Genomic DNA, 13,606 nt, shown 5'->3' with positions numbered 1-13,606 from the left:
TGCCCTACTAACATGTCCATTGCTCTACTGACACAGCATGGTTGTTTGAGCTTTGAGGTAATGCAATAGGCTGTGCACACCTATGCTTAACAGAAAGGCATTAAAGAGGAGGAGGGGTGCTGTAGGTTGTTTAGGTTTAGGGGCATTGGGTGTAAAGGGGAGGGGGGTGCTTCTTCAGGTTGACATTCTGGGGGGAGGTTTGGGTTTAGGGGCATTGGGTGTAAAGGGGAGGGGGGTGCCCTTTTAGGGTGACTGTCTCGGGGGAAGGTTTAGGGGCATGGGTGTAAAGGGGAGTGGGGTGCTCTTTTAGGGTGACAGTCTGCAGGGAGGTTTAGGTTTAGGGGCGTCGGGTGTAAAGTGGAGGGGGGTGCTCTTTTAGGGTGACAGTCTGGGGGGAGGTTTTGGTTTAGGGGCATTGGATGTAAAGGGGAGGGGGTGTTTTTTAGGGTGACAGTCTGGTGAAAGGTTTTGGTTTAGGGGAGTTGGGTGTAAAGGGGAGAAGGGGTGCCCTTTTAGGGTGACTGTCTGGGGGGAGGTTTTGGTTTAGGGGCGTTGGGTGTAAAGGGGAGAGGGGTGCCCTTTTAGGGTGACTGTCTGGGGGGAGGTTTAGGTTTAGGGGCGTTGGGTGTAAAGGGGAGGGAGGTGCGCTAGGACTAGGATATCAGCGGGTGGGGTTAGGTTCAGGTGCGTTGGGTGTATAGGTGGGTGCACTTCCAGTAGACATAGGGTAACACCGGGGATGGGGGGGGGGCGGTATGGCATTGCGTGAGGGGGAGGGGAGAGTGCACAGACATGGTGGTAGACGGGGTTCAGGTGCAATTGACTTATAGTATTAGTGTTGCTTTTGTTTCTTCTCTAATAACGCCATCAAAATAAAGGATGAATTCTTCTCTGACAAATGAATTAAGTCGCATCTATCATCTTCCTTTAATCGGCCTGCTGTGGGTGCTTTCTTTGTGACAATCATTCTCTGTTCATGGTAATGCCTCTATGAGGCTCGCAGGTAAACATTGCTGAGCAGCAAACAATCCGCGCTGTGTTGTGATGGGTAGGCGTTGTCTGTATGCGATGTGCTGCTGACATATGAAGGCTGCAGATCATCTTTACTCTTCTTCTTCCAAAACCACAAAGTAAACGCAGACCAGTAAAGACCTCATCCAATCAGGGGGAGGCATTATTTCACTGCCGGCTAAGTTGTCTCTGAAAACAGGTCCTCGCTTGGCATCTGCAGTACGGCAGCTGTGAATTTTCAAAAGTGTTTTTCTGGCAGGTGGCTGAAAAAAACGGGTCTATCTTTAACCGCTTGCCGACCAGCCACGGTCATTATACTGCGGTAGGTCGGCACGATCCCGCGAGCCGTTGTAGCTATACGTCGGCTCCTTTAAGCGGGATAGCAGGCGCGCGCGCAGGGGTGTCGATGCTCGTGGCCGACGGTCGCGATGACCGCGGGCTACGAGCGATCGCGGGCACAAGAGGCAGAACAGGGACCTGTGTGTGTAAACAAGCAAATCCCTGTTCTGTTCTGTGAGGAGAGACAGATCGTGAGTTCCTAATAGCTAGGAATCACGATCTGTCATCTCCTCTAGTCAGTCCCCTCCCCCTACAGTTAGAACACACAGTCAGGGAACACAGTTAACCCCTTGATCGCCCCCCTAGTGTTTAACCCCTTCCCTTCCAGTGACATTTATACAGTAATCAGTGCTTTTTTATAGCACTGATCACTGTATAATTGTCAATGGTCCCAAAAATGTGTCAAAAGTGTCCGATGTGTCCGCCATAATGTCGCAGTCATGATGAAAATCGCAGATTGCCGCCATTACTAGTAAAAAAATAAATAAATAAATAAAAATGCTATAAATCTATCCCCTATTTTGTAGATGCTATAATTTTTGCGCAAACCAATCAATATATACGTTTATTGCGATTTTTATTACCAAAAATATGTAGAAGAATACATATCGGCCTAAACGGAGGAAAAAAATTTGCTTTTTTTAAAAAAAAAAAATGGGGATATTTATTATAGCAAAAAGTACAAAATATTGTATTTTTTTTTTCAAAATTGTTGCTCTTTTTTTGTTTATAGTGCAAAAAATAAAAAACGCAGAAGTGATCAAATACCACCAAAAGAAAGCTCTATTTGTAAGAAAAAAAGGACGTCAATTTTGTTTGTGTGCAACGTCGCACGACCGCGCAATTGTCAGTTGAAGCGACGCAGTGCCGTATCGCAAAAAAGGGCCTGGTCAGGAAGGGGGGAAAAATCCTTCTGGGGCTGAAGTGGTTAAAGTGTAACTTCAGTCATTTTTTCATCTTTCCATCTATTAAATCTTCTGCCCTTGTTGTTGCTTTAACTTTGCCAGTAAATACTGTACCTTATACAGCCCACTTCCTGTAATCTTGTCTGATCATTAGCCTAGGCTTATCACACCATGCACAGCCTCGCTTTCACTGTTGTGAGAGTTTATCAGGAATGGAGGGGGGATGAGTCATAAGAGGGCCAAAGAGAGCTGCAGAGCTGGAGGTGCACCTCTGTGTGTCTGTGTAAATCCAGGAAGTGAACAGGAAGCAGCTTCAGCTGCCCACAGTTAAAATGGTTGCAGCCAGACTCAGTGGAGGGAGATTTCTGCAGCATATTTGGCAAGTACAGAATGACAGTCTATAGAAAAAAATATGCAAAGTGGTTGGAGGGAAGCTTCAGAATGGCAAAGATGTTTTTATTACAAATGATGCAAGCAGACTGCAGTTCCTGATTGGGATTCAATCTATGAAGTCTGGTGAGATCAAACTCGGCAACAATTGGATTTCTCTGATGTCACTGTCACCCGCCATCCCAACCTACAGCAAAGGGGTGATGCCAAAACACACAGTGCTGGTTAAATATTGTTTGCCTTCTGGGTAAGCAGTTATTAGGGTGGCACCCGGAAGATTCGGTAAGTCGGGGCTCCAGAATAAACAGGACTTTTCTGTGGCTGGTCTGACACGTTCTTCCAATAATAGAGGCAGCACAGTAATTACTGTAGGTGTGTCCATAGACACCGGCCTCTAGTTATGTTATTTAAATATATACAGTGTATACACTCTCCCGCACACTTTACTAGGTACACCTTGCTAGTACCGGGTTGGACCCACCTTTTGCTGCATTCTTTATGGCATAGATTCAACAAGGTCTTGGAAACGTTCCTCAGAGATTTTGCTCCATAGTGACATGATAGCATCACACAGTTGCTGCAGATTTGTCGGCCATCCATAATGCCAACCTCCCATTCCACCACATCCCAAAGGTGCTCTATTGGATGAGATGTGGTGAGTGTGGAGGACATTGGAGTACAGGGACCTCATTGTCCAGTGGTGAGATGATTGGAGCTTTGTGACATGGTACATTATCCTGCTGGAAAGAGCCATCATTTTTCTTGTACGGAAGCAGAACGAAAGATTTTCATTTAATGTGTACCGTTTTCGTACATCAGAAACCAAAGACTGCGCATGATTTGAAACAATAAGCAACGAAAAAAAAAGAAAGCCTTTGTCGTACGAGAATTTTCGTACAAATTTTCTTTCATCTGTACTGATTGGCTGTGAAACAATGAGGAAAATCGGACGATCGTTCGCCCGATTTTCATTCTAGTGGGTACCAGGGGCGGCCCGTTCATTAAGAGCGCATGCCCCCCCCCCCCCCCCCCGTACATCGCCGCCTCCCCTATGCATAGGGCTGGTGCAAGGATTTTTGACACCCTAGGCGAAACCTCATTTTGCTGCTACCCCTTGGCTCCATTCCTGACTCCACCCCTTTTGCCCTGCCCATGTATACCCCACCTTTTTAATGAAGTGCCCATCAAATCCAGCCTCACCAGCGCCCATAAATGCAGCCTCACCAGCGCCCATCAATGCAGCCTCACCAGCGCCCATCAATGCATCCTCACCAACGCCCATCAAATGCAGCCTCACTAGTGCCCATCAAATGCAGCCTCACCAGCACCCATCAAATGCAGTCTCACCAGCACCCATCAAATGCAGCCTCACCAGTGCCCATCAAATGCGGCCTCACCAGCGCCCATCAAATGCAGCCTCACCAGCGCCCATCAAATGCAGCCTCACCAGTGCCCATCAAATGCAGCCTCGCCAACGCCCATCAATGCAGCCTACCAGCACCCATCAATGCAGCCTCACCAGTGCCCATCAAATGCAGCCTCACCAGCACCGATCAATGCAGCCTACCAGCGCCCATCAATGAATGTTTGCTTGCTTCCATTCATTGGGGAGTCGGGACACAGACACGGTCCCCCGCCGCCGCTGTGCCTCTGACACTATGTGCGGCTGCCTGCTGATGCTGAGACTTAGTTGCTTGCTGCAGAGAGAAGAGAGCAGGAACACCAGGTTCGGGTGCCCTAGGCAGCAGTGTGCCCTAGGCGGCTGCCTAGTTTGCCTAGTGGTAGCACCGGCCCTGCCTATCCACACGTCTGGCCCCTTTCAGGACTCCAGTGCATGGATTCCAATGCGAAGGAGCTTTTTTTTTTTTTTTTGAAGCACCGTTTACAGCCAGAGGCTCTAATAGGCTTCAATATGGGGTGGGCTCAGGTCGCAGAGTGTGCGCTCCGAGCCCACCCAGGTGTGTTACAACAGCGAATAGATTTTAACTGTTGTAACACTGATCCTCCTCCCAGCCAATCAGGAAGCGGGTTTTGTCACCGGTCACTGGATTTGCTGAAAGGACAGGTGATCCTATTGGACGCCTAGAAGGAGGAGGGGAGGAGCTAGAAGCCACCATGGAGGACACGGAGCCACTGCACCACGTTGCCTGCCACCCGCCACGATGGTGTAAGTGCTGGACTGACCGGCAAACACCGCGGGGTGGGGGGGGTTGGTTGTTTGCTCCCCCCCCCCAAAAAAAACACCAGCCGCTACTAGTGGGTACCCCACTTTACTGAAATAGCATAAGGATGTTTATCATTATTATACAGCATTTATATAGTGTCAACAATTTGCGCAACGCTTTACAATGAGAGGGAAAACAGTACCATACAATTCTATACAGGAGAATTCTTACATTGAAATCTCAACAGAAAAAGAGTTGATGAAATTTTCACTTACCTATCCAGTGCTGATTGGGAAATGGATCTACATTTCACAGGCAGATTGTTAGATTAGATTTGTGTTTAACGAAAGAGAGCAAACCTGAGCTTGGGACAATGTACACAAGCGACTTCATGAAACTTCACATCAGAGTTCCCCCTTAAAGTTAGGGGACCCCCTTCATGTCAGAAGTCCCCCTTCACATCAGAGGCCCCCCTTCACATCAGAGGCCCCCCTTCACATCAGAATTCCCCTTCATGTCAGAGGCCCCCCTTCACATCAGAGGCCCCCCTTCACATCAGAGGCCCCCCTTCACATCAGAGTTCCCCTTCATGTCAGAGGCCCCCCTTCACATCAGAGTTCCCCCTTCACGTTAGAGGCCCCCCTTCACGTCAGAGGCCCCCCTTCACGTCAGAGGCCCCCCTTCACATCAGAGTTCCCCCTTCACGTCAGAGGCCCCCCTTCACGTCAGAGGCCCCCCTTCACATCAGAGGCCCCCCTTCACGTCAGAGGCCCCCCTTCACATCAGAGTTCCCCTTCATGTCAGAGGCCCCCCTTCACATCAGAGTTCCCCCTTCACGTCAGAGTTCCCCTTCACGTCAGAGTTCCCCTTCACATCAGAGTTCCCCTTCATGTCAGAGGCCCCCCTTCACATCAGAGTTCCCCTTCATGTCAGAGGCCCCCTTCACGTCAGAGGCCCCCCTTCACGTCAGAGTTCCCCTTCACGTCAGAGTTCCCCTTCACATCAGAGTTCCCCTTCATGTCAGAGGCCCCCCTTCACATCAGAGTTCCCCTTCATGTCAGAGGCCCCCTTCACGTCAGAGGCCCCCCTTCACATCAGAGTTCCCCTTCACATCAGAGTTCCCCTTCATGTCAGAGGCCCCCCTTCACATCAGAGTTCCCCTTCATGTCAGAGGCCCCCTTCATGTCAGAGGCCCCCCTTCACATCAGAGTTCCCCCTTCACGTCAGAGTTCCCCTTCATGTCAGAGGCCCCCCTTCACATCAGAGTTCCCCCTTCACGTCAGAGTTCCCCTTCACTTCAGAGTTCCCCCTTCACATCAAAGGCCCCCCTTCACATCAGAGTTCCCCTTCATGTCAGAGGCCCCCTTCATGTCAGAGGCCCCCCCTTCACATCAGAGTTTCCCTTTATGTCAGAGGCCCCCCTTCACATCAGAGGCCCCCCTTCACATCAGAGTACCCCCTTCACATCAGAGTTCCTCCTTCATGATAGAGGCCCACCTTCACATCACAGGCATCCTATCAAATCAGAGTACCTCCTTCATATCAAAGAACCTCCTTCTTGTCAGAGGCCCCCCTTCAAGTCAAAGGCCCCCCTTCACATCAGAGTTCCCCTTCATGTCAGAGGCCCCCTTCATGTCAGAGTTCCCCCTTCATGTCAGAGTTCCCCCTTCATGTCAGGGCTCCCCCTTTACGTCAGAGGCCCCCTTCACATCAGAGTTCCCCCTTCACATCAGAGTTCCCCTTCACATCAGAGTTCCCCTTCATGTCAGAGGCCCCCCTTCACATCAGAGTTCCCCTTCATGTCAGAGACCCCCTTCACGTCAGAGGCCCCCCTTCACGTCAGAGTTCCCCTTCACGTCAGAGTTCCCCTTCACATCAGAGTTCCCCTTCATGTCAGAGGCCCCCCTTCACATCAGAGTTCCCCTTCATGTCAGAGGCCCCCTTCACGTCAGAGGCCCCCCTTCACATCAGAGTTCCCCTTCACATCAGAGTTCCCCTTCATGTCAGAGGCCCCCCTTCACATCAGAGTTCCCCTTCATGTCAGAGGCCCCCTTCATGTCAGAGGCCCCCCTTCACATCAGAGTTCCCCCTTCACGTCAGAGTTCCCCTTCATGTCAGAGGCCCCCCTTCACATCAGAGTTCCCCCTTCACGTCAGAGTTCCCCTTCACTTCAGAGTTCCCCCTTCACATCAAAGGCCCCCCTTCACATCAGAGTTCCCCTTCATGTCAGAGGCCCCCTTCATGTCAGAGGCCCCCCCTTCACATCAGAGTTTCCCTTTATGTCAGAGGCCCCCCTTCACATCAGAGGCCCCCCTTCACATCAGAGTACCCCCTTCACATCAGAGTTCCTCCTTCATGATAGAGGCCCACCTTCACATCACAGGCATCCTATCAAATCAGAGTACCTCCTTCATATCAAAGAACCTCCTTCTTGTCAGAGGCCCCCCTTCAAGTCAAAGGCCCCCCTTCACATCAGAGTTCCCCTTCATGTCAGAGGCCCCCTTCATGTCAGAGTTCCCCCTTCATGTCAGAGTTCCCCCTTCATGTCAGGGCTCCCCCTTTACGTCAGAGGCCCCCTTCACATCAGAGTTCCCCCTTCACATCAGAGTTCCCCTTCACATCAGAGTTCCCCTTCACGTCAGAGGCCCCCTTCACCTCAGAGTTCCCCCTTCACGTCAGAGGCCCCCTTCACGTCAGAGTTCCCCTTCACGTCAGAGGCCCCCCTTCACCTCAGAGTTCCCCTTCACATCAGAGTTCCCCTTCATGTCAGAGGCCCCCCTTCATGTCAGAGGCCCCCATCACATCAGAGTACCCCCTTCACAACAGAATTCCTCCTTCATGATAGAGACCCACCTTCACATCAGGGGTCCCCCTTCACATTACAGACACCCCATCAAATCAGAGTACCTCCTTCATGTCAAAGAACCTCCTTTTTGTCAGAGCCCCCCTATCACACCAGAGTATCCCCTTCACAGCAGAATTCCTCCTTCACGTCAGAGGCCCCCCTTCACTTCAGAGTTCCCCCTTTACATCAGAGGCCCCCCCATCACAACTGAGTACCCCCTTCACAGCAGAATTCCTCCTTCATGTTAGAAGTCCCCCTTCACCTTCTTCATTTCAGAGGCCCTTCTTCACTTCAGAGTACCCCCCTAACAGTAGAAGCCCCCCCATCATGTCAGAGGTCCATATAACTGTATAAACAAATACGGTCCATTTATCATCGGTATTCTTCCTTGAGTCTTGGTGTGCTTTGTGTGTTTCTTCCAGATCTGTGTAGTAATCCAGTGTGAGACTTTCCCTCTGTGTCGGAGCTTCCTGTAATAAAGACCAATCACTGCTGCTCTCTCTCCTTGAGCAGGGTGGCTGGTCTTGTTTCCACCCCTCCTGTAGTTTTCTACAGGCAGCCTGTAGTGGGTGGGGCCTGCTGGGCCCCTCCCACAGCTCTGCTCTCCGAACAGGTTATGTACAGCACAGTGATAATGTCATTTCTTCTTTTAAAAGGTGATATCTGGGTTTGCAAAAGCATTTTGTCACAATAAGTGGATTTATATCCTTGGTGGCTACTAAGGAATATATTTAAATGAACGTTTTTGGGGGCTTTTTTGCAGTCGCAGTTGAATTTTAACGTGTTCTATTGTGTATTGCAGGATATTTTCCAGTGGTGCGGATCAACAGCCAACAAATACGAACGTTTTAAGGCTGCGCAAGTGGCCAACGGAATCCGCGATAATGAGAGAAACGGGAGAGCCCAGCTCATCGTTGTGGAGGAAGGAAGTGAACCGAGCCATCTCACCAAGGTAAAGGCTACTGCTGTGCTGAATTTCATATACAGTACATGTATTTGGCAGGTGGATGGCCAGGCTTATCCAGGACACCAGGAAAGTCTATTTCCTGATAGCAAAGTGAAGCCAAGTCAGAAAGGTGCACAAAATAAGGTAATAGCAGACATATAGCAGGACTCATTTTATGTTTAAAATGGATAGCACGTTCCCTGAAATAAAGCCGTGCGCTCTGATTTTATCCCAGCAGTATTACGAAACGCGTCGAGTTCTCATGTGAACTGTTCCTTCTGACAATAAGAATGTCAGAAATCATTAAAACAGGCTGAGACAGAAGTACAGTTAAATCACACTTGTTTAGTAATAAAAGTAAAAAGAACAAACGTAGTGAAAACATAGCCAAAGTTCAGTAACCGGAACGGATAGTCAGCCAAGCCAGGAGTCAGGGATCAATGTAGTGGACCAGCAAGCAGGATCTGGAGCCAGAAGGGATGTCAGCAAAGCCAGTCTTTAAACAGGAACGCAGGAGATAGTTACTTGTGATGTTGAGCATGGCGAAGGCAGAGCTCCTCTGGACTGGACGGCTTAAGTAGGCAGGACTGAGGAGCAGGATCATCAACAGCTGAGTAATTGTGGAGAGAGATGGGAACTGGCAATTAGACGACAGCTGAACCACCAGCTCAGAGAAGGAAGGGCTGAGCCCAGCCCTGACAAGGAATTACATGCAATGGATATGAGAACTTCTTCCTGTCATATTCAGATGTGGTCATATGTGTGTCCTTTTTATCTTTGTATAATTAAACTTTAGATTTTAACTGTATGAATTTGCTGTTACCATAACGCTTTTTTAATATGTGCTCTTATAAAGTCCTTTGCTACATACACTCACCGGCCACTTTATTAGGTACACCTTGCTAGTACCGGTTTGGACCCCCTTTTGCCCTCAGAACTGCCTTCATTCTTGGTGGCATAGATACAACAAGGTGTTGGAAACATTCCTCCGAGATTTTGCTCCATAGTGACATGATGGTATCACGCAGTTGCTGCAGATTTGTTGACTGCACATCCATGATGCAAATCTCCCCTTCCACCACATCCCAAAGGTGCTCTATTGGATGAGATGTGGTGAGTGTGGAGGCCATTGGAGTACAGGGACCTCATTGTCCAGTGGTGAGATGATTGGAGCTTTGTGACATGGTGCATTATCCTGCTGGAAGGAGCCATCAGAAGATATGTACACTGTAGTCATAAAGGGATGGACGTGGTCAGCAACAATACTCAGGTAGGCCGTGGGGTTTAAATGATGCTCTATTGGTACTAAGGGGCCCAAAGTGTGCCAAGGAACCCCCCCCCCCCTCAAACTATTACATCACCACCACCAGCCTGAACCGGTGATACAAGGCAGGATGGATCCATGCTTTCATGTGGTTTACACCAAATTCTGACCCGACCATCTGAATGTTGCATCTGAAATCGAGACTCATCAGACCAGGCAACGTTTTTCCAATCTTCTATTGTCCAATTTTGGTGATCCTGTGCAAATTGTAGCCTCAGTTTCCTGTTCTTAACTGACAGGAGTGGCACCCGGTGTGGTCTTCTGCTGCTGTAGCCCATCTGTTTCGAGGTTCCATGTGTTGCGTGTTCAGAGATGGTATTCTGCATACCATGGTTATATCGAGCGGTTATTTGAGTTACTGTTGCCTTTCTATCATTTGGAACCAGTCTGCCCATTCTCCATTCACCTCTGACATCAACAAGGCATTCTCCTCCACACAACTGCTGTTCACTGGATATTTTCTTTTTTTCGGACCATTCTCTGTAAACCTGAGAGATGGTTGTGTGTGAAAATCCCAGTAGAACAGCAGTTTTTGAAATACTCAGACCAGCCCGTCTGGTGCCAACAACCATGTCACGTTCAAAGTCACTTAAATCTCCTTTCATCCCCATTCTGATGCCCAATGTGAACTTGAGCAAGTTGTCTTCACCACGTCTAGATGCCCAAATGCATTGAGTTGCTGCCATGTGATTGGCTGATTAGCAATTTGTGTTACCAAGCGATTGCAACAGGTGTACCTAATAAAGTGTCCGGTGAGTAAATTCTTGTTCTTGTTCTGAGTTTCATACACTGCTGAGGTTTGGTAGTGATCGGGAGGCAGTGATTTCTAGATAGAAGTGGGGCCCAGATCACCCCGCGCTGTGTGCGGATATAGTAGGCAGCAGCCGGGTGAGTCACCAGTCTGAGGTTTTGTCTTCCTGCCGTCTCGGTGTGTAGCGTGCCAGCAGACTCCGCTTTCGTGTTGGGAAGTTTTGTTCTCTGATACATTTTTTATGCATGAAAAGTGCTTAACAAACAAGAGAGGATCGAACGTCTTCAAAGCTGCCAATCCTAAAAGTGACAGTAAAAGCGATCTGAAACCCCAAAGCAAACATTTATTGTATTGCAGCTTTCCAATCCTCGTACACACCATCAGACTTTACGACGGGAAATGATCGATGACGGGCTGTTGGCGGAAAATCCGATCCGTGTGTACGCTCCATCGGACAATTGTTGTCGGATTTTCCGCTGACAAATGTTGGATGGCAGGTTTTAAAATTTTTCGCGGACAAATGTCTGTTGTCGGATTTTCCGAGCGTGTGTACACAAGTCCGTCGGACAAAAGTCCAAAGTACAAACACGCATGCTCGGAAGCAAGGACAAGCCGGAAGCGGGCGGTCTTGTAAACTAGCGTTCGTAATGGAGAATTAACATTCATAAAGCGGCAAATGATGAAATCTTGAAATGCAGCGCACAATTCTCTTCTTCTTTAATGGGATAATAATGAAGCTGCTTTGCTGGTGATACTGATGGAGTTATTGCAAATAGACATGTGCACACTGAAATATTTCGTTTCGGAATTGCGTTTTCGTCCGAAAAATACATTTATTTATTTACTCCCGAAATTCGTTTTTATTTATCTCGTTTTTCGTTAAAAATTGCATTCGTCCGAAAATCCAAATTAAGGTCGAATCTGTCATTGAAGGCTTATGGCGTCTGTCGAATGTTCAAAGAAGATTCGACGGAGCAGCTAAACTGTACGACGCTGTATAGATTACCTGCTCCGTCGAATCTTCTTAGAACTTTCAACAGACACCATAAGCCAAAGTACGTGTGTACTTAGTTCTAGCTATTTTACTGCTCCTCCTCTTTGGTTACAATCAGCCAATAACATTCATCATCATCATTATTTTTATTTATCTTTTCTCTCTACGTCGAATCTTTTCTCTCTATGTAGAATAATCTTGGACTAATAGAGTTAAGGTTAGGCACATTCGACCACAGGTTTGATGGACACAGATTGTTATTGTCATCATCATGTTGAATCTCTTATCTATATCGAACTGTTGTAGCAACGAAAACGAAAATAAAGCCTTTGTTTATGTCGGATCTTTCGTTTTTCGGACTCTGCACTTTCGTTATTGTTTGTTAAAACGATAACGAAAATACCTGAAATTCGGACGAAAACGAATGCACATGTCTAATTGCAAACACATTTTTAAAGGCTTTTTTTTCTAGTGATATCAAGAATAATATTATTATGTTTTTTTTTCATTTGGGCAAGTTACCACAACACCATTATCCTGTAGTTTATAAGATCAAAGATACAACTATGTTGGTGTCCCTTGTCAATTTTACATTGTATCTTTTTAAATGTAATTGCCGACTCCCAAACTGTCATTTGAAGTAAAACACATAACCAAGTATTATTCTACACAATTTTTTTTTATTGTGCCTTAAAAAAAGAAAACAAATAAAATTAGACATGAAATCTGCCAATAGAACTTAACCAAAAAGTTCATGCTTTCCATCCAAAAATATAGAAAATATACCAAATCAAATCATTTTTATTCAACCAAAAAAATAATGTCAAAGCAATAACTCCAAGGCCAATAATAAATAACACGTTATCTCCTCCGATTCCGCAACATGTCTGGTTGATGAACGGCCGTTCAGAAACTAACTGAAAAGCGCCAAATGAAAAGCGCAAATCAACACTCACCAAACTTCTACTAACACGAATTTAGCAGAAGGAGCCCAAAGGGTGGCGCTAAAGAGCTGAAAAACCACGTAGTACGTCATTACGTTCATAATTGTTGGCCAACAATTGTGTGGCCGTGTGTATGCAAGAAAAGTTTGGGCCAACGCCCTTCGGACAAAATTCCACAGTTTTGTTGGCCAACAATCCGATCGTGTGTACGAGGCTTTAGATGCAATCACCTCATTCATTTTTTTTTTTTAAGGGCTCATGCACACAGAACATTTTTTTACAGCTGCTGTTAGAGGCGTTTGATGTTTTTTTTTTTTTTTTTTTTTAAACTGCCTCTAAAAGCCCCCCCATGTTAGCTGCCTATGTATCCATGCACACATAAACTGTCAGAGGCGTTTGGAGGCATAAGCGTTTAGTGGCAGTAAAAAAAAAAAAAAAAAAAAAACAAAAAAACAGCCAGCCTGTGCTTGCAGGAGCAGTTAAAACGAGCTGTTAAAATGAAAAACGCCAGAAAACTGCTAAAAACGCAGCTAAACACAGCAAGCCACGTTTAGCCGTATTTGACATTTTTAGGCGTTTTTACATTATAGAGTGTGTTTTCAGTAAAAAAAAAACACGCAAAGACGCTAATGCAGCAAAACATGCAAAAACGCTAATGTAGAAACCCGGCTAAACGCGGAAAAAAACTGGCGTTTTTAGCGCTGCTGTAGCACTGCCGTTTTTAAAATGTCCTGTGTAAATGAGCCCTAAGGCTCTCTTTTTTTTTTTTTTTTTTACTTGGCGACCTAGCCAGTAAATATGTTGCTTTCTCAACAAAACAAGCTGCCTTGCAGATGTAGCAGTTAAAGTTGACAGACAAACCATTTAACACTGACAGGGGTGCTTACAATCATCAGCTTTTATTTATTTATGCACAAACAAACAGTTTAACCACCTCAATACTGGGCCCTTACACCCCCCTTCCTGCCCAGGCCAATTTTCAGCTTTCAGCG

General features: G+C 47.1%; 1 protein-coding gene across 2 annotated transcripts in view; it reads left to right on the top strand.

The window, feature by feature from the left end:
• LOC141144134 (scinderin-like) overlaps positions 1-13,606 on the top strand; it is a 355,101-nt gene that overhangs the window by 56,462 nt on the left and 285,033 nt on the right. For both annotated transcript variants that reach the window (XM_073629533.1, XM_073629532.1), the window contains exon 4: positions 8,458-8,607. In XM_073629533.1, coding sequence (XP_073485634.1) covers positions 8,458-8,607 — 150 coding nt within the window. The remainder of the gene's footprint in view (positions 1-8,457; positions 8,608-13,606) is intronic.

Source organism: Aquarana catesbeiana, linkage group LG05 (genome assembly GCF_042186555.1).
Source record: "Aquarana catesbeiana isolate 2022-GZ linkage group LG05, ASM4218655v1, whole genome shotgun sequence".
NCBI classification, from domain to species: domain Eukaryota; kingdom Metazoa; phylum Chordata; class Amphibia; order Anura; family Ranidae; genus Aquarana; species Aquarana catesbeiana.
Note: the sequence above shows the minus strand (reverse complement) of the source record. Positions and strands in the feature narration are given on the sequence as shown.